Source organism: Drosophila hydei, unplaced genomic scaffold, assembly GCF_003285905.1.
Source record: "Drosophila hydei strain 15085-1641.00,03,60 unplaced genomic scaffold, DhydRS2 tig00000172-arrow-pilon, whole genome shotgun sequence".
Taxonomy (NCBI): Eukaryota; Metazoa; Arthropoda; class Insecta; order Diptera; family Drosophilidae; genus Drosophila; species Drosophila hydei.
This window is the reverse complement of record NW_022045682.1, coordinates 3299839-3321833: the sequence shown is the minus strand read 5'-3', so window position 1 is coordinate 3321833 and position 21995 is coordinate 3299839. Positions and strand designations below refer to the sequence as shown.

Genomic DNA, 21995 nt, shown 5'->3' with positions numbered 1-21995 from the left:
TGATTAATTATCGTCAACCAAGCACAAAGTTGAACATCAATCAGCAATCAGCTAGTCAATCAATCCATTAGTAAATCAATTTATCAGCAAAGAAAATCTTACTATCAGGCGGAGTCTGTATAATAAACAGATTGATTGTTTAGTGATTGACATGCCATAATCAATCAATCAGCTAGTTGATTTGTTATCAATCAGTTAGTCAACCAGTCTATTAGCCAGTCAATCAATCAACTTGTGAGACAGCTATTTGTTTGTATTTAATGCTTGACTATCGTCGATCAATCAAGCACTTAGTGGTCAATCAATTACTTATGATTGACTGATCAACCAATCAGTTAGTTATTCAATCTACCATCAATCACTTAGTCTATCAGTCAATGAGTCAGTCAGTTATTCAGTTACTCAATCACTTAATGCTTCAATCAGTTCATCAGACATTCACTTAGTCAGAAAGAAGAAGAAAACACTTCTCCTGATACTAAGCTCTATTGGAGTTTTAACAAATTTACTCACATTTTCAGATAATTTAACAAATTAAAGTATTAATCATTTTATAAAACAATATATTTTATAAATTTGTATAATTATATTTTTTTAAATTTTAATTTCAAGTAAATAATTTATAAAAGTTATGTATAATATGTATTAAATTAAAAATTGTCGAAAAAAGCATAAAAAATATTATTAATTATAACTGAAGAAAATTGAAATGTTTTTTAATTATTTACTGTCCGGAGTTGGGGGTTTGCTGGTCGAAGCTGAGAAGTTGCCGCCGTAGATGCCACGCGGAGTGCGCGGCAATTGTTGCTGCTGCTGTTGATGTTGCAGCTGTGCCTGCTGCTGCTGCAGCTGCTGATGATGCAGCTGATGTTGCTGCAAAGCACGTTGCTGCAGCATTGCCTCATAGAGTATGGCCGCAGCTGCTGCATTGGACGATTGTTGCTGCTGTTGTTGCTGCTGTTGCTGCTGCTGCTGCTGCTGCTGTTGATGCAGATGTTGCTGCTGATGCTGCTGCTGATGTTGCTGCTGATGCTGCTGATGCTGCTGCTGCTGCTGGTGCAGCTGCTGCTGTTGATGCTGATGATGCTGCGTGGCATTCTGACGCAAATTAGCAGCCAACAGCTGTGCATAGACCTGCGTGATATCGTTCGCATTGCCCGAGGCCATGCCATAGATGGGCATTGACATGTTGTTGGAGGCGCCAGCAACTAGATGCTGTTGCTGCTGTGCCTGTTGCTGTGGCAGCTGCTGCTGCAGCAATTGCAGATACAGCTGCGACAGCTCGTTTATGGATGCGGTGCCTGGCTGGCCACGCCCACTCAATGTCTGCCCACTAACATCGCCGCCTCCGTGCGAGCATTGCGAGTGTTGCTGCTGCAGCAAACCCGACAGCATCTGATTGTAAGCGGAGCTCTGCAAAAAGTGAGATATGAATCGGAAATAAATTCAAGTAACAAATTGATTTCAGCAAATTCAAAAATTTCTTTGCTTTACAATTTTAAAAAAAATTCAATAAAAATAATTTAAAAAACCAAATTCAATTTAAAATTAATAAAGAAAAATTTATAATAAAAATGTACACTTTAAAAATTGAAAAACTTCAAAAAAATTTTTTATATTAAATTAATTTGTATCTAAATTCAATTTATTAAACATTGTACTGAAAGATGCTCAAAACAAAAATATTTTAAATTGAATAATATATTAAATATTTTTGACAACAAAAAACGTTCAAAATTTTCCAAAATTTTTTTTATTTTATTTTTAAAGAAATATCAATTTAAGTTTTTAACTTGAAATTTAATATTTTTGTGCATTTAATCAAAAGTTAAATATTATTCAAATATTTTTTGTTATCAAAACATTTTCTAGTTGCAAAATTCTTGAATATTAATAATTATTTGGAATGGAAAAATAATTCCTTGTTTTTGAAATAAAATTTGAGTTTTTACTTTTAGTTCAAACATTTTTAAGCATTTAATAAAAATTGATTTGATGACATTAAAGTTCTTTTTAATATTCATTTCAAATAAACAATTTGTATAAATATTTGTAAAAATTGATTTGATGACATTCATAAAAAATAATTTTTTATGTAATAAAATTGAAAATTCGAAATGAAATCATTTACTTACAGCTCCTGCGCGTGCATTATGCCCTACAATGGCCGGGTGCTTGCGATCGTAGAGCGCCTTGGCGCCACGCTCGAAGCCTGGCGGCGGTTGCGCCTTCGGTGGCACGCCGCCTCCCCCTTCGCCGGTAAAGCTTGGAGTCGTTGACTGCAACTGATAGTCCACGCCATTCAGGGCATAGTGCTCGGCAGCCTTGTGATAGCTAAAGCTGCCATTCTCCGGGTGACCCGTAGTATCGCCATAGAGCGCATTGAGTACCTCGTTTAGGAAGCCAGAAGTAGCTGCGGGGCTTGGATCGAGCTGGAGCTCCGTGTCGGCTTGGGACGGCGAGCCCAGCTCATCGAGATGGTTTGGCATGCCCAGCTGGGCGTCGGTAACGGTGGGGCGCCAGATCTTCTTGGCCAACTGCTCATACGCATTGGCTGCACAGAGAGAGAGAGAGATAGAGAGAATGAGAGCGAGAGACAGATTCGTAAATGGAGTTATGAACGATGATAGGTATTTCACGCAGAGTCAACTTACGCTCGGCTGCTCTTTTGGCACCGTGTGCATCCATTCGCTTGAAGCTGCCTTGCTTCTATCACAGCCTAAGCAGCAATTCTCCCCTTTGCAAACTCTTTTCTCGGACTGAAGCCCAATTCACGCTTGGGCGTTTGTTTATACCAATTGAATTTGTTTGTGCAATCAAATCGAAATTTCTGGCTTTACTTTTAATTATTTATTTAATTTTATTCTTTATGCATAAGTTGCTCAAATAAATTCTTTGTCATTTGTCTGGCGAGAATAGAGACTGCCATTCGCCTAGGCTGTACGAAATAGAGTCAAATAATTGTGAATGGGCAGCACTGGCTGTCAGAGCTTAGCGATAGCATATCTATTTGTTATAGTGGAATGGCACTCACTGACAATTGACGGATTGTCGATATATGCTGAACGCATGGAATGGATAGAAGCGACCGGAAGTCGTTGCGAATTACTTTGTTTATAATGCCAGGTTGATTATAATTATATGTTAAGGATTATAATTATAAATTTAATAATAAGTGACAGACCCGGTGAAGTATATATATATGCTTGATCATGCCGACAAGCTGAGTCCGTCCGTATGAACGCAGCAATTTTGTGAGCCACAGCTAGGGATGTAAAATTCAGTATCTCAGGGTATCTTCTAGTTGAGCACTCCCGACTAGAACACTCTTGAATGTTACATTTATATGCTCTTATTTTCTGCTAACATGTTTTAATAATCTTTATTCATCAAATATTTATATTTACCATTTTGTTCATTAATAACCAATTATGTAAATATATAACAATATGCCTTTTATTACATATTTATAACAACATTTATAAAACTATGCCAAAATAGATATGGGCTTGGGCTAAGACTTGCTTAACATAAGCAACATTTTCAAGGAGTTGTTGCAGTTTCTTCATCAGCCTCTTCCACAATCGCATAGCAAAATCCAGCGCCTGATCCAGCAAGTTTTGCATAGCCCGGCAGCTTTAATAAAGTTGGAACACAGCTGAAAGCAGAGTATAAAAATTGAGAAACTTGTAGCAACTCTGCATATATCAATATCATAACTCATTTTCTCTCACACGAATTACCAAATGCTTTCCCACTACTTCACCCACTCACATATTTTCCGTGGCGTTATTTCCACAATTTCCATGCTCATTCCATCCCCAAGTATAGATCTCGCCAGCTGTGGTTCGCAACAGTCCATGCTCCGCGCCCATGTGCAGGCGTGCTGGCGTCGTGCCCTCCTCCAGATGCAGTTGCAATGGCGTTGGCGTCGCTCGCTGCTCACAAAATTCACCCGTGCCCAGTTGGCCATAGCAATTACGACCCCACAGCAAAATGCTATTGGTCTTCAGCATGGCTGCATTGTGTGTCCAGCCGACGGCGAGCTGGCGAACATCCTCTTCGAACTGAAAGGCGTTTGATTGACCAAACTTATTGTCACCTAGTGCGACAATGCGCCTGCTGCCACCTGCTTCTAGATCAACGCATTTAAGCAGCATGTGATTCTGTCCACTGACTAGGGAGACAATGCGCAGCTCTTTGGGATTGTGAACCTGGATTTTCATGACATTGCAGCGATGTAGCGACGTTGAGGTAATGTCCAATTCAATGGGTGGCGGATCCATAATGCGCAAACGCCCAAATATATAGATTTTCTGATCCTGCGTGAGCACAGCACAGAAGCGCAGACCGAAGCTAATCCTTTGCGCCGGCTCCTCGCGCGGCAAACGCACAGGCATTGGTCTCCGCACTGCCATAAAGCCGCGCTGGCAAATTCCAAGCTGCTGAAACGCATTCGAGCCCCAGACAAAGAGGCGTTTGGTCACTGTAATAGCGCCTGATATATCCCAACCGCAGCTGATGAACTCCACAGGTACTTCCTGTAACGAAAATTATGCAATTGAATAACGTATTCATTGTTAGTTAGTTAAAGTATACTTCAAAAAATTCGGTGGGCACCATGGAGAACTCATTATGGCATTCTTCGTTAGAGTTTAGACCCAATTGGCCGCGATTATTCCAGCCGCAGGCATGCAGACGTCCATTGCTATCGAGGATTAGTACGTGACCTCCACCGCCGCGTATGCAGCGCACCAGCTGAGGCAGAAATGAGCATTTAGATAGGCGCTGCGGTGTCATGCAGAGCTCCGATTCGTAACCAAGGCCGAGTTGACCGTGAGAATTGGCGCCCTGTGCGCAGCAAAGCGAAAAGAGGAAATCACTCATTAATTTGCAATGCAAATGACACCAACACAGACACACTCACCCAGGCATAGACAGTGACAGACATTGCGACCACCAGTTGCACAGGATCGGGCACAGTTCTAGGTTCAGGATCGTAGTCGGGCTCGGGGTTAAGGTTGAGGTCAGGGTAGGGGGCGGTGCCTGGGTCTAGCTTGCACTTCCGGTTTGTGTTTCACACGTTGATTTAATGCGCCGCAGTCACGCCAAGAATGTCTACGACCGCAATTGCCAACTGCAGCTGCTGCTATTGCAGCTCGTCCTCGCGCGTTGCTCTGCCCGCTGCTCATGTAAAACTGAGCCCTGGTGCTGACGTTCAAATAACTTTTATATCGTTTCGCTGTAAATTTTTCGTGGCCTTTTTTACAGTCGTTGCAAATCACATGCTGACCATGCGTGCAACGAAAGCCAATTGTTTTTTGATGTTTTAATTAAATATTTTAAATCCTTTAAAGAGAACTCGTTATGTTTCGCATTTTTGTTAGCTAAACAACGCAATTGCACTAACAGCGTTGCCATCTGAACATAATCTTTATTATTGTTTACAAAACGTGTGCAAGTATTTTGGTCTTTATGCCGGTTTGACGCGGTGGCAGCACTATCTCTTCATATGTTTGGGCTTATCTAAGCTAGTATGCTGCTCACGCACATGTGTAAGCAGTAAACGCTATAGATGAGCATATAAGAGCCCGCGCAAGTTAAATATTATGGCGTATATCTAACTATAATACAACTGTTAATCATAATTATTAAATGCATTACCAAAATAGTCATTAAATTATTTTTAATATTTCAAAAATACATTAGAGATAACTTGTTCGTTGTTGCTAGATTGAACTTATTACTAGTTCAAGCTCTTGCATTAAGCTGCATACATTGTTTAAAATATTGAAGAGAAAATTAAGAAATTGGGAAGAAATTTTAAGAAGTGTTTAATTCTAAATTGATGTAATAAAATAAGAAATAACTGTGCAATATAACTGTGAATTGTGTTATTCTCCTCGTGGCTTGTGAAGACAATAACAGCTCCTCATATTCACGCCAGACAACATGTTTAACAAATTGGTGCAAAAAGAGCCAAGCGGAGCGGCTGTCAAGCAGCTTATCGACTGGTAAATACCCTAGAAAAATAACCAACTCTAAACAATTCGTTATGCTTGCACCCTTGGTCAGTGCATTCAATTAATTGCCAACTATTTGAATTCTAAATTGTGCATGCAATCAAACAATCGAGGCAAATGTTTGCCTCTGACTGCGTTTGATTGCGTGCAACTTTTCCGACTTTTCCCGACTTCTTGTATAATGTGAAAATCATTAGTTTTTATTTGTGGCGTTTAGGGCGTATGCGAAGCCGATGTCGCAACCAACTTATTTTGCATTGCAAATGCGAAATCCAAAGTGCATTTTTCACCTGCCCATTTTTTTTTTGCCAAAGCGTTGCATGTTGGCTGGACATTGCAGTATTTATTATGTCCCGTTGTTTGTGTTAGTTAGTGTTGCGCATTTGCTGGTACCGTTAGTTCGCTAACTGTAATTAAACTCCAGTTGGCATACAATTTATGCTTGGGATGTATCGGTTCAATTGAACCTGAATGAACATGCTAAAGGAATAAAAAATAAATAAATAATAAATAATAAATAATAAATAATAAATAATAAATAATAAATAATAAATAATATAATTTACATAAAATTCGGTCCTAGTTTCTTTTTGCCAATTCCTTTACAATAAGTAGGGAATTCATATTTCCGCTACTTTGTCTACTTTTCGTCTACTGCTAATGGTTTTGCTCAAACCATCTTATGTGCGAAACCAATTTGGAACTCCCTTTTCTAGCGACAATTAAAGCTTAATTAAAATTGCATGCACTTTAACCTTCGCCCTGAACTTTGACGGTTTTAATTACAATATGTTTATATGAATTTCGCGTGCTCGTGGCAAGCGGAAGGCGGGTTTTATAATCGCTTTATATAGCCAAGCAAGACATTCAATTTAGCTAAATGTGTAATTTTGCAGATTTGCAAATTTTTCGACTAGTTGAAAATTCAGTTCTTAGAAAAGGAGAACTGATTAGAATGATATATTTGGCTTCGCTGTTTTAATATATTCTTATATTAAATTTAGTTTGATTAACTTGTATTATTAATTTTTTTTTAGTTCTATTGCAGTTTTATTCAGTATATATTTAAAACTTTTTTCGAATTGCCGCTTCAATTAACTAGTTCCAAGCAAGTTAATTTAGAGCTATCGCGCACTGCGCATGCGATAGCCTTAACGATAGCTGAACAACGTTGCCACACTATGTAGTCAGGGTTGCATTAGTTAAGTAGGCGCGCAAATTCAAATATTCAGCTGGAAATGTGCGAGTGGGAGTGTGACTTTGGTTTTTGTTCCCTAGAGTGTGATTGCCTTGCAGTGCAGACGTGACTCCATTTTCTGTGCGCTTTTCCTATGTTGTGACTTTTTATGTCTTTCAGCGCTTTTTTCTAGCTTGTTGCTGGTATTTTGAAATTAAATCTAATTTAATGGATATGCGTGTTGTTGTCTGTGCTTTTAGCTCTACTTCCATTCAACACATACGTGCAGTTACACACCCACACGCACACTCACACACAGTCACACATATTCGCAATTAAAGTTAAGAGTGAGAATTGCACATGTTTGCATTTCTTTTGCATTGTTTTTGTATTTCTTCTGTACGATTCGCACTTTTTTTTCCATTTTTCTTTAACGGCTGCGGTTTAGTTCGCGAAGCTCGTCGAATGTCGATTGGCACTTGTAATTAAACGCTGGCCGCTTAATGCCAATTGCTGTTTCGGTTTTAACTGAACGAATTCTTTTGCTGCCATTGAAGTGTCGGCTATAAAGAGAAATTGTATTTAAAAACTTTTTTTAAAAACAATTAAATTTTAACCGGAAAATTATTAATTTTATTTTAAGAACAATTAATTGGATTTTTTTATTTAACTAATGTAAATTATAAGAAAATATAGTTTTTTTATGGGATACATTTAAAATATATCAAGAAAATGTTCTATTTTATATAATTTGAAATCTTTAAATATTTTGAAATATTCAAAATATTTTGAAATAATTTATTAAAAACGAATTATTATTTATTTTTTATAATTTTCTATACTTAGATGATATAGAAAATTATTAGATTTTTTATCGTATACCTGATTTTTTAATCTTTTGCAGGCTCAGTGATGAAAATTGATAAATTGTTTATCTAAATTCTCTAAAAGCTTAACATTTTTTATATATTTATCTGGAGAATCTAGTAAGAAATTCAACACCTCATTCTTTAATATCCTTGAAGACAGTTGACATCAGACAGTTGATGCCACGTCTAGCGCACCTTCTGCTCTTGAAGCTTTGTTCGCTTTATCTTGCTTTCTACGCTTTTTGCTCCTTTGAGCTTAGTGTCATGATTTCCATTCATTTAATTATGTTTACGTCAGCTTTGATTTTGCATTCTTTTGCGTTACAAACAATAATTAATTTTTTAATTTAAGGAATTTTAAGCTATTTAAATAAATATGCTACCGTCTAATATACCTTGAATCCTTTCAAAATACGAATTCATATGCAATTCCGTCGCTTCTAATAATTTTGTATTGCAACATTGTTTCTATTGACTATGACTTTGGCTATAATTTAAGCGTGGTCAAGGACTCTCGGATTTGCAAGCATTGGTAATTAGGCCCAGTTATAGAAGTCGGCAGCTCTGCGATTTTTTGGTCGCATTGGCTTTTATGTTGGGGTTGGGTTGATAACTCGCGCAGCTCATATTTGGTTGGAAGTTTGAAAATCTATAAAAATGCTATCGAACTGAAGTTATTAAATTCAGTTAGATACTGAAGCGCTTGTAGCTTGCAATGAATATGGATAAGGATTCAAAAGGTATTTAGTGTAAAGCCACTGAATAACTTTAAATATTCTGCAAGTTTCACAGATAAACCAAATGTTGGTTAAACTCAAATATTGGTTAAGCCTCTGTAGACAAAAATTATGAAAATGCAAATCGATGCACTCTTTCCCCCCTCCCTCTCCCTCTCACTATGGCACTGTCATGTGCAGGCACAGACCATAAAACTGAATGGGCACGCAGAAAAGCAATTGCAGAGCATTAGGTACCGCAACTGAATAAGCGAGAGGGTTGGGTTGGGCTGCAGCTGGAGGGGGCTTGGTTGGGGTGCTTGAGTAGGAGGCCTAAACAAATTCAACTGCGACCGTGGCCGATGGCCACGCTCAAAAGTCATTTGACCACTAATCATGACTGTGGTTTGGACTGTTGTCCAATGCTCGGTCAGGCCACGCCCTGCACGCAATTGTCAAAACGCCCCCGTCGAAAAACCCCAAACACGAATTCAATTCCCTTTTCCGCACAGCACTCAAATTATGAAAAGTGAACACTTTGCTTCTGACACTTCAAATTAAATTTCAAATTTCAAATGCCAAAAACCGATGCCCCACCATGGCCACGCCCCCTTCCCCTCAGCTTAGCTTTTCTTGTGCATTCCCTAATTGCTCAATCAAAAACGTATGCAATTCCTTGGGGGTAAATCCCAAAAATGGAAGCTTAAAATACATTTTTGGCACAAAAAAAAGAGGAGAGATGGGGAGTGGAAGGGGAAAAGTGGGAGCAGGAGCAGGAGTTGGAGTGGAAAACTGCGTTTCATACTTAAACTTTGTGCGCGAACGGAAGTCAGCGGAAGTGTTTCGTCGCCAGGTAAAACAGGTGAGACTACTGAGGTGAAGTAAGCGGGCGAACTGGCTAGAATGAAAGTGAATGCCACCGGCAATGGCAAAGACAACAATGCCAAAGTTTGGCGTTGCAGTCAGCAGAGGGGGCGTGGCTGTGCGAGGGGCGCCTAAACGGAAACGGAAGCGCATTGAGCAAAAGTTGTTGCAGTTGTTGGCCTTTTGTTTCGCCAATGCAGCAGCAGCAGCAGCAGCAAAGCAATTTAAGTTAAACAAGCGAACAGTGCACACTCAACAGCCCACGCCCCTTCTTGTCGTGCGCTCTCTTCCACACAATATACTTGTCAAATATAAATTCGTTTTTTTTTTATTATTTTTGGAAGAAATCTGCTCAAGTTTTTGGCATTGGATTTGTTGGCTGCACACTTTTCAAAAAATTGTTTTTCTTGATTGACTTAAAGTTTCGACAGCGTGTCGCGAAATTTTTGACATGCATCGCATGCAACAGCGAATAGAAACTATTTTATGCTGCTCTGCGTGTGTGTGGGTATTTGTGTGTGTGTGTGTGTGTGCAGTTTATTTTATTTCTCCAAAGAGTTTGACAAACAAGCTAAATGAAGTGAGAGAGACTTTATCTTAAATCACAAATGAACTTTACTTTATTTTAAGAAAAATTGTTAAAGTTTTTGGCTTCAGCTTCAGATAAATTTTGGCATGAAAAGAAAATTGCTTTCTTTTGCATCAGATATTTAGTTAGTTTTATTAAAAAAAATGAACTGCTTTATATACTTGAACTGCAAGATTATTTCTGGTTTAATCTAAGCATATTTCCTTGACATTTAGATCAGATGATATACTATAAGATGTCAAAGATAACATAAGATCCTAGGGAATTTTTATTTTTATTATATTTTTTTTATTTTATTTTTATTTTTGGTTTTTGGCACATGAATTAATAATTAATTAAGATTAATATTATAAAACGCATAACATATATTAATCAAATAAGACAAATCTCTAAATAAGGTTGACCTTAAATGTTAACGAAATTAAACCAAAAAATGAAAAAATTTTAAACATTAGAAAATAATATTTTAAATAGATAAAAACTAATTTTTGATAATGATTAACTCTCCAAACAGCCTTTTAATTATTTGTCTAAGTATTACTATTGACTTAGTTGCAAATGTATCCTGCTTTAAACAAACTCTCTTAACTAAATTTGGCAGTTTAACGTACTTTAGTTGGAGCTAGATTGAAAAGTTCTAATGGCTTATAAATTGGCTGTTTATCACTTTATAATACCCATTAATATATTTCATCGATAAGTTGATCGGTTTTTAGTTAGTTGTTGAAGTTCACAGCTTGAAGCTGGCTGGAAACTAATTATGTAGCTGCCATCAAGTTGTGCAAGTTTTTCAATATTTCAAGCGGAAAGGCCTCGCCCCTTGGGTGTTCTATTTGGCAATTTTGCAATGGCTGCTCTGGTCTTGGCCTCTCTCCCCGTCTCTCTCCCTGTCTCAGTCTCAGAGTTGCGCCTGCTCGATAATTATTATGTAAATTGCTTAAAAATGCACCGCAGGTAAGCCCAAAGGATTCACTTTGTTCCGGTACCGCCTTTGCTGGCCTCCATCGTCATCTTGCGTCCTCCTCGTCTAGTCGTCTCGTCGTCTCGGCCAGCCGTTGCGCTACATTAAGCTTGATTGCATTAAGTTTGCTTTCCGTCTTGACAGAAAGGTCTCCCTCTCCCTGTCTCTCTCTCTCTCTATGTTTGCGCTCCTGGCCCTGCCTCTTGCATGGAGGGAAATCGGCTCTTCAAGTTCCTCCCATCATGCCGATTTAATCTATGCACTCGGAATTTCTTAGCGTGCATTTCGTATTAGCCAAATTTTCGCATGCTTCGTTGAATGCCGCTCGCTTGGTCTTAGAGAACGCCAAGCCTTTCTAGTGTTGCAGCAGGATACTGATGGGTGCCACTGTGGATGCTTGATTGAACCATGACTGACTACAGTGGGGCAATTACAAAAAAATGCTTAAATATGAAGTATGACTTCAAGGAAAGTCGCCTGAGTTAAGGCATCGTAATGCTGCTTTAACGACCTTTACATATGCAATTTTTTAATGATTTATCAAAAGAAATTTACTTTGACTTGATTTCTTTAAAAGTGATTTTATTTTTTATTATATTGGATTTCGTTGGCTTGCAATATTGCACCTCTCACACCCATTGTACATTGTGCTTTGAGAATGTGCTCACACTCGACAGGATATTGATGACTGTGCCCCCATTTGGAGCTGCCGCTCCGCTCCTTCATCCTAATCAAGGAAGCAGCGACGTAGCCAGGTATGCAACGAAATTTCTATCCTGTTTAATCTTGAGAGATTTTCGCACATTTTGTGGCCGGCTTCCGTTTTAGCTGTGTTGTTTTCATTGCAAATAATTAATTTGAGCAAATTGCCAAAGTTGGCCCTCTGATGGCCTTCTGATGCATAATTGAACACCTTATTGAATTCGAATACTTATTGAATGTATTTTTTATCTGCTGCTGACTAATTGCAGTTGGAGCATTGTTAAATAATTTAACCATCTGCCATTTCCCATTTTCCATTTCCCATTTACCCTTTTCTAATATAATATCAATTCTCTCAGCGTTCGTGGCTGGGCCACAGTTTATGCAAATGAGGCAAATGCGGTTCTCAATATCAGGACATTGCATTCGCCTTGTGCTTAGCTAAATTGCCGGTTGTCTGCGGCTCGTAGTTCGAGTTACGCCTCTGAACTGCTTTCATGCCCAATGGGCAACTAATTATTTGTTAACATAACACGAGTGGCAATTTAAATGCAATTAAGTTCAGCTGCGTAGGCACAGAGAGGCGGGCAACCAGACACCCAGACACCGAGACACGGAAACTGAAATCCCGGACCTCATCTCGTCGAGGCTTAGCCGAGTCGGTTGAAATGGCTCATTAGAGCGTGTCCTTCAAGTGTTTAGTGCACAATTGAATGTGCCGACTGCTCTGCCGAGGCTGTGTGCTTCGACTTCACAGTTAAAGGCAATTCGAATGGCTTAAATATCTTTAAGTCAGTCGGATTTGCTAGCCTTGACAATTTATGCGCTCAAATGACGATGCAAGGGCAAACATTTATTATTGAGATATTTATAATGCATCGATATTTCAAGTGATTTACGTATGCATTAAAATTGGCTTCGAAAATCAATATTTAAATTGCAGAACATTCATATGAGTACGACGTTAAGGGTACAATCTCTTCATTATATCTATTTACAACTGATTTTTGCAGAGCCTGCAGACTTTAAGTGGATAAAAAATAGAGTAAATAGTTTTACAATATTTATTATAATTTGTGGAAGTTGAACTGTGTATAAAATACTTAAATAAATAAAATATTGATATAAAAAAAGGGAATTAAATTAATTTGAATTTTTGTTGCCTCACTTAACTATAAAATTTTTTATTTAATGATAATTAATAATTAAAATATAATTAATTTGATTATAAAATAAATTTATTTGAATAATGTAATTATAGTATATTTATTTATAATTTAAAAAATATGAGCCGATTCGAGCTGTGTCTAAAACTGAAAACTAAATAATAATAAAAATAAAAAATTGCTTATAAAATTCATTAAATTCTTAAATGTCTACGACTCCAAGTAACGTCACAATACTTGTTCTTGCCGTTCATCTATACGAATATATACTGTAATAATTCTACAGTTTAAATAATTTAATAACTTCAAAAACCTCATTTGTATATTAAATATTTATCTGGCAAGAAAATTGTTCTGCTTTATTTGTTTTCGTATAAATAAATTTATTTGCCGTTCAATTAAATAGTTTAAAAAGAAGTTAAAATCTTTATGCAATATTTATCATGGGCAAACAGTTGTCATGCATTTTCTTATATGTTTGTTATTCGTTCTTTTATTAAATGTTTTAAATAATTAATAAATACAAGAAATCCAGTGACAAAGTAATTTCAACTAAGCTGTCATCTGTCAACTGGCTTTTGTTTTTTATTATTTATTCTTGAATAAATGTTGTTGGCTTGGCAAAGATAAATTTCTTGTGCTGCTCATAAATATTGAAAAAAAAAAACATGACAAGCGCTTGTGCAAATTGTTGTATGCATAAATGACAAAATTGTTAAACATGGATAAAAACTTGTGCTTAATTCAATCCAGAGTCAACAATGCGTGACTTGTAGGTTGCAGGCTGGCATGCTTGCAGGATTGCAGGATTGCAGGTTGCAGGTTTCTGGCTTTTGTGGGCTTTCTGCTTGAAATGCCAACTTGACAATTTAATTACCAGCATGCGGAGCATGAAGCATAAGCTGAGACCTTGACCAGAAACTGTCTGGCCGTAGCGTATTCCTCTGCCAAATTCAAATCCAAATCTTACCCGCAACAGGCACTTCATTTTCATTTTTGCATTGTTTGTTTGCCATCTAAGCCCTCAGAGGCAGAGGTGACTGCACAAAATCTATTTAGACCAAAATTGTCTGGCCATGATTTTAGCCAAATTGCATTCGGTCCGAAACTTGGTTTGGCCGAGGCAACGAATGCGATTACAACGCTGCACAACGAGTGCTGAATGCCTATGCCCAATACGACGGGACAGTCAAGCTTCTATTATACAATTGTTCTAGACGGAGCGGAGCTTTATAACTTTTTCAATTGATTTATCATTGTCCTTGTCAATGTCATTGTCATTGTCATTGTCATTGTCATTGTCATTGTCATTGTCATTGTCATTGTCATTGTCATTGTCATTGTCATTGTCATTGTCATTGTCATTGTCATTGTCATTGTCATTGTCATTGTCATTGTCATTGTCATTGACATTGTCATTGTCATTGTCATTGTCATTGTCATTGTCATTGTCATTGTCATTGTCATTGTCATTGTCATTGTCATTGTCATTGTCATTGTCATTGTCATTGTCATTGTCATTGTCATTGTCATTGTCATTGTCATTGTCATTTCATTGTCATTGTCATTGTCATTGTCATTGTCATTGTCATTGTCATTGTCATTGTCATTGTCATTGTCATTGTCATTGTCATTGTCATTGTCATTGTCATTGTCATTGTCATTGTCATTGTCATTGTCATTGTCATTGTCATTGTCATTGTCATTGTCATTGGCATTGTCATTGGCATTGTCATTGTCATTGCCATTGTCATTGTCATTGTCATTGTCATTGTCATTGTCATTGTCGTTCAGGTAGACGAAAGGGTATCCAAATTTCATTATTCTTGAAGTTCACTTGCCTTTTTTATGGTTTTGAATGTCAAATGCACACTTCAAGGCAGATAAGCCATACAAGCTGTAACCCATTTGATGGCCAACAAAAATAACAACCGGACAAATATGTGTGCAGTGTCCAGACGCCGAATGAGATGCATGCAAATGAGCTGAATAATGAGCAGCCAGTTGCTGTTTGTGCAATAGGGGGCAACTAGACTGGGCCAAACAGAGGCTGGCCCGTTTGGTTGAGAAGTAGCTGCGCTGTGGCACTAATTTCCAGTTGGTGCAAACAGCCAGTGGCAGTGTCAAAGTGTCAGTAAGTCAACAAGAATGCACTCTGGCAAGCGCTCAAAGGTTGTAGAAGGATGGAAGGATGTGGATGCTGTGTCCCTGGCTCTTGGTCTCTGCGAGTGTCCTGGCCAACCGGGCACTCGACTTAACACTTTGAATGTCATTAAAATGTCTGTCCGCTAGCTTGCCTCTCTTCTGTTCCACCTCCCTCTACCCTGGCCTCGTGTCTGACACTCAGTCAATGTCTCACTAACAATTGTCAACAGGCTCAAGCAGCGTGCAGATCTGAGAGTTTTGCATTGTTGTTCCTGTTGTTGGCGACTTTGTTAACCCTTTTGGCATGTTGTCGGCATTCGCCAGCATTTTCGACTCAAAAACGTTTGTCAATTTTACGCTTGTCGACTCTCTGAGTTGTCCTTTTCGTCCTCGTTCATTCTTTATTGTCGCATGCTCGAAACCGAATGCCGGCACATTTTATGCCCCTGCTGCAATTGTCTTCGCTTGCCATTTACACACAGAGGTCTAAGAATTAGAATTCTAATCTAATTGCTAATCGAGTTGTTGCACTCATTTATGATGAAATTATTTTTGTACAAATTATTTACGGTGTTGATTTGATTTCATTTAGCTGTTGGCAAATAATACGCATAATTTTTTCTGTATAATAATTTATAAAAATTTAGTTATTAACATAAAATATTTATAATTTAATATATTAATTTTAAAACAGTTTTTTTTCTTTGAAAAATAAGATTTTCAAGTTCATTTTATTTCTCATAATAATTCTGATATTTGTAGAAGTCAGTTTTAACTTTGTATTATTATACCTAAATTATATAGACTAAGCTCTCCAGATATTATTTGAAATTGAAATACTTTTCACTTTTAAATTGCTTGAAAATTAATTTTAAAATTTTTAAAAATATTTTTTCTATTTTTATTAAGGTAAAATTGATTTATGTCTATTTATTTATTATATTTATTTATTTTCAATTTAAAGTTTTTAAAATAATTTATTCATCTCAAGCTTAAATTTTATTTATAAATTATAAATTTTAAAGTCACTAATTATTTAATATTAAGTAAATAATTCATTTATTAAGCTCGTAAACTTGGGGGTCCAACAAGGGTTATCTGTGGGTATTTTGTGATTGCAGCCCTTGGGGATTTCGGTCAACAATAGGTACCGCAGAGCACTAAGTGCAAAACGCTGGCGGGGCCAACGTTTAGGAGCTTATTAAATTGCCATTACCTAAGCTGGACATCAGCGATGCGAGTGTCCGGGTCTACGGGCTAACCGGGTGTCTAGGTGTCCTGCTGTTTGGGTGTTTGGCAGCCCGTTGGCCCTGTGCTGCGGAATCTGGTGCGGCATTTGCCACTCAAACGAGGGATTAGCGGCGATGATGACAACAGCTTGACGTCACATTGGCGACAGCCAGCAGCTCCATTAGCTGCGACCAGGGCTGCCAGCTAAGCGGATGGGAAACGGAAAGAGGATGTCAAACACACACACACGCAGGATTTACGGCAGCCGAAAGCTGTAGGTGTGCAAAGCAACTGCATAAATCCTCCAAATATTTCACATTTAAATGGCCAGAAATTAACTGAAACTGGCAGGCGATGAGGGCGAGAGCTGCTCGGAGTAGCTCAGTAAATGCGAAGTAATCCACAAAAGCTGAGCTGAGTACGCGGACAATGTGCAGTAAAAGTCGAGCCAGCGACAACAAAAGCCCGGTACACTTGAATACCAATATATACATATAAATCTACAAGACCCAAGGGCTATTCTTAATGTGCTTTAAATGGTATATAGAGTGGAGGGAGAGATCCCAGCTGCGTTGCATTCATACGGCAAATATCAAGTGCATCATCAACAACAAGCAGCAAGGACGAGAGTCAGCCACATTTAGCTGCCTGGACATCAGGCCCTGCTCATCTCAATCCCATTCGAGTCGACAAGCCAAAATAAAAAAAAACAAGAAAGTAAAGATGAAAACGAGAGACGAGAAACAGAGACCCAGTTCGTCTTTGCCAGCATCAACGTTATTATCGCATTGAGCACTGTAAAGTACCGAATAATCTACAGGATAATGAGCATGAATGAACGTGAACCGTTTTGTATTTTTGTTTTGAATGACAAACTGAGAACTGGGGCTACAAAAAATAATCAAACCAAGCATGAAGGGCAATCCAATGAAATAACAGCCCAGTGACTGCCGAAGTACCCACTCAACTTAGGCAGCCATATCTCAAGCATCAAGATGAATGCTTGCTGGGACAAAGCGCATGGAATCTGTAAACGGCAACAAAAATCAAATATGACGACTCAGAATATATTAAATATATTCACATAAAAGAAGGCTCGAGTTTATGTTTGAAAAATTCTAAACACTGTGAGCAGTATTTCGCTTTGAATTTGTGCAAATTATAAGTCAGTATTAAGTTGAATATTGATTAAAACTGTTACACCAGAGTGCTTTGGTCGAGAGTTACCGACTAGAAGATACCCGGCAGCTGTTATCGAGCTGTTCTATTATAATGCAAGCCTGCATAATTTCAACGAAAGTGAATTGATTTTTGAGATGGCAGGAATTTTCTTTATGTTAAGATTTTTGTAGCTTAAAAAAAATATTTTTTTTGATATTTTTTAATCATGTAAAAATCATGTAAAAAAATGTAGAATTTTCTTAATATTTTAATATTTTTTAAGTAATTCAAATTTTTGTCCAATTTTATGTTAATTCATTTTCAGATTTACAATCAATTTTGACTTAGAGGAACTTATATCAATTACACAAAAGTTTCCTAAAAACTTAACAAATATTTTCTTTAATTAAAAGCTTAAAATTTCGCTTTGAGCTGTTTGCCTCAAATATATGTTAAAAGCACATTTAAAGTGAGTTTAGAAATTCAAAGTAAAACCTAACAACATTTTGGGTTGGAAGAACTTTCATAATACTCGACGTAAAACGCACAAAAAGTCCAAAAATTTTGATGTAATATTTTTACTAAAATTTGAGATTAGATCTTAAAATTGATATTTTCTCAATACTTTTAAAATAAACTATTAATGTACTTAAATGTTTCTTAATTATTTAAGAACAGAAGATGCTTTAAGCGTATTGTAGATGTTGCAAATAGTAATTACTTATTGAAATATCTTTGTAATGTGAGTTGCAAAGGAGCTTGTCCTCGCACTGTCCTCACAGTTGGCAGTCGTGTGTGTATGTTTGGGGGATGTGCAATGCGAACATCATGTCCTGTGGTCATGGATATTAAATTTAATTTTATATTTTACTTATTTGCATAGAATATTTATGACAGGGTCGCTCTGAGCACATTCGCAAATGGAGGCCACAATTCGCCTCGATTCATTCTCTCCCTCTTATTTATATTTATTTTTTCTCCTTTAAAATTTTGTCATCAGTGAGTAGCTGGCCAGAACAGAGTTCATTAGTTTTTGCTATTTTGTTGTAGTTGTTGTTTGTTTCGTTTCGTTTCGTTTGTTTATTACGGCAAAGCATCAGCGTAGAGACGGCTTTCGGCCCCTGGGCGTCACATCTAGCCCATCTGCCATTAGTCAGTCGTAGTTGCAGCAACCCAGAGCTCTGAACCGGACTGGACTCGCCTGGCCTGGCCTGGCCTGGCCTGGACTCTGTGTGTGTTCTATTCATAGCCAAACGAATGAACGAATGAATGAATGGCTCTGAGCTGTTGTAATGAAAAGTTGTGGTAACTTGTTGGCTGCATAATTTGCGCCACTGCTCGCTCGTGTTGCATGTTGCACTTTTATAGCTGCCACACGAGCATGTGTAACTTCCATAGAACAGCAGAGCGCATCTCTGCTTGAATATATGAAGTTTATTTGTAAGTTAGTTATTTTAATTACAGCAACGAGTAGCATTAGAATTTGCCTAGTTCAAGTTCCTGAAGACATTTAATTTTAAACTTTCTTTTTAACTGTTTGGTATGTACAAGAATCTTAACTGAAAGCTTTAAAACTTAGGAAAGTGAATTTTATTTTGCATAAATATGTTTTGCTAAGCTTTTGAAGAGGCACAAAAATGTTTGTTAGATTTATAGTAAGTGCATCAATTTCATATTTTAAGAAAATACATTTTATTTTAAAACTCTAATTATATATATAAGAAAAATATATATATATAAAAAAATATATAAAAGATTTTTCAAATTAAATTTCATAAATATCTTTGAGTTTGAAATTAAGCCTTGGTTTAACACATACAATTATTTTTTTTAATGAATATTTCTCAGCTGATGAAGTAAAATCTTCACCCAATTCTTCTATTCACATTCGAGTTCTTTGGGTTCTTTGGGCCCTATATTAGTAACAACTTCTTTTATTTATGTCAAACTGAAATTTACATTACATTTTAATCAAGCCAAACATTTTTTTATTAACAAATTATCTTAACTTTAACTTCTATCATATAACTAAATATTTAAACAAATGATGATAGCGAGCTACAGAAAAAAGTAGGTAATTTGGTTAGCATATATAAATCCAGAACTAAAGAGAATGCCTAGCCTAAATTGTCCAGGATGGACACTAATTATTTAGCTAACAAACAATTTTATACATGGACAAATAGTAGGAGTAACTAAATATGTATGCTATAAATATTGAATTTCATATGTGATTGCATAGCTTTTGGCTGGGTGTTTGGGAATCAAAATGAAAATCTGATAACATCCGTTTCCGGCAGACAGCCGGGCAGTGAGCTAGAGGAAGAGAATGAGAGAGAGAGAGAGAGAGGGACAGACGCACGCACTAACAAGCTGACAAATTCACGCACATCCTGTCAACATTATCAATCGCACTTGAGTGTTTTTTCATGTTTCGCATTTGCAATGTTTGTAATTTACATTAGTCGCCCAGCTGTCCGCCCAGTCAGCTGATGATGTCACAGCCACATCTAGACAACATTGATACACTCGACTCACTGGCAGCTCTATCTAGGTATAGAAATCAATGGCTAATGCGATTCTGACAACCCTCACAGAATGTGTGTTCATTTACTTTTGGCAAAACATACGCATTACTTTCGTGGGATGCCAACTCCACATAGATTTAGTTCCTCCCACTGCGACTACTAACTGCAAGTCATGGGAGTTTCTGTTGCTGAAATCGAGAACTGTTTACAGCTCGGTGCACACTCGCAGCGCTGCTCACTCGCTTCTTTCACTTTGTTTTCAATTGCAAAAGTTCTGCTCGTAATTTTTGTCTTTCTGCTACCATTTCTATTTGCAAATGTGTGTGTGGGGCAAGCTTTTGCCTGAATGACGGAGCTAAAGCCAAAGTGGGTGAACGAGGTGTGATTAAGAAGTTGGCAAGCTGAACAAGCACAAGATATCATATATAATAAACTCAGGTTAGCCATTCAATATAAAGCATATAGAAATATTTATGAACTCTGTGGCATACTTTCGCAACTTGCCTAACAGCTCTCGAGTGTACAATTTTTAGCGTTTGCATTAACTTATCTGAAAAATCATAAATATAAACTAACCGCATTGCATCATTGAACAAATTGCTGAGTAGAAGGAGAGAGAGAGATAGAAATCAAACTAGTTGCGATTGTTGCTAGGAACATGTGTCCACGCTAGACACCCTACACAATTCTCATCTGCTCCATTCCCTGCCAGCCCCGCGCAACAATGTCCTCATACAAGCGCCTGACACTTGAAAACATCAATTTATTTTTATTTCCTCAGTTCGTCTCGCAGGAATCCTTTCGCTGGGTGTTTTAGTGTCTTTGTGGTAAGCAGTTGCCACGCCCCCTGCACCCTGCACACCCTAACCGTTATGGCCCAGACGAGGGTCTTGCTTAGTCATTCAATTCAATTGATTCAATTGGGATTGTATCGGTTTTTTATGTGCATTTTGGCCAACACTGTCGCACATATCCTGTTGCCCCCTTCATGCCCCGCCCACACACACACACACAGCTTCACATCCTTGTTGCTGTTGGCAGCAGCAGCGGTTCCCGAGTGTCTCATTTATCTGCGGTTAGTGGTGGAGGGCTCTTCCGCTGCCTCGTTTTGCACTTTATTGTAAAAGGAAAACGGTTTTGCGTGCCTGGGAGCCGAACCATTTGTAAAATTTAATAATATATAATTTTACCTTCTACGACACTTTCTTCCCTTTTTCTTATTTTTATTTGGCAACACTTTTATGGGCCGATAATGTTATTAGCCTAGGCATGCATAGTATATAGGCAGACAACAGTTTTTTTTTGACCTTTCTTCCTATAGCTATTTATGCCCTATACAGCTTGGTGATCTTGAAAAGGGGTATATTGGTTATGGGTGTGGAAGTGAGGAAGATCAGTCGAAAATTCTACAAAGCATAAATTCTTAATCAGCATAAATAGTAAAGACAATATCATAAGCTATTAAAGGCGGAAACTTAACTAAATTTGCTTATTATTTGTTATCGATTACTCTTTAAATTTTTTATCGATAAAATTAGTCTTTATATGTTTATTATATGCTATTTATAGTCTCTATATATAATATATATATAAACCCCGCTATACTTAATACTGATATTTACCTATGTTACAGTAACCGATAAAAATCGATTTTAGGATTTTTTCTTTTTGACATATCTAGTTGACTATAAGAGATACGAAGATGAAGTTTGGGTATCAACATAACTTTTTTGTATTTCTATACTCTATTTCCATAAAAAACTATCGATATTTATGTTACTCTTAAGTTTGACTCGAATTAAATATCGTTATTTAGGCAAATCGATAGAAAACTTCATATCATATAGTCAGCAGGATATCTACT

The 21995-nt window shown here is 37.3% G+C and overlaps 3 protein-coding genes across 4 annotated transcripts in view; 1 reads left to right on the top strand and 2 right to left on the bottom strand.

Moving 5' to 3' along the window:
• Window positions 1–67: 67 nt before the first annotated feature.
• On the bottom strand, window positions 68–2688 carry LOC115482948. The gene is made up of 4 exons (XM_030223381.1): window positions 2655–2688; window positions 2136–2554; window positions 1339–1413; window positions 68–115 (listed from the first exon to the last, which is right to left on the bottom strand). Exons 1-4 carry the CDS (start codon window positions 2686–2688, stop codon window positions 68–70), a joined length of 576 nt encoding a protein of 191 aa, XP_030079241.1.
• A 768-nt stretch (window positions 2689–3456) lies between these two features.
• On the bottom strand, window positions 3457–5411 carry LOC111595833 (ultraviolet-B receptor UVR8). Its single transcript, XM_023309741.2, has 4 exons — window positions 4928–5411; window positions 4600–4851; window positions 3775–4541; window positions 3457–3658 (listed from the first exon to the last, which is right to left on the bottom strand). The coding sequence occupies exons 1-4, from the start codon at window positions 4949–4951 to the stop codon at window positions 3544–3546; spliced, it is 1158 nt and encodes a 385-aa protein (XP_023165509.1). The 5' UTR covers window positions 4952–5411; the 3' UTR covers window positions 3457–3543.
• Window positions 5412–5786: 375 nt separating this feature from the next.
• LOC111595794 (leucine-rich repeat and fibronectin type-III domain-containing protein 3) overlaps window positions 5787–21995 on the top strand; it is a 156285-nt gene continuing 140076 nt past the window's right edge. For both annotated transcript variants that reach the window (XM_023309684.2, XM_023309680.2), the window contains exon 1: window positions 5787–6014. The gene's annotated coding sequence lies outside the window, so the exon portion shown is untranslated. The remainder of the gene's footprint in view (window positions 6015–21995) is intronic.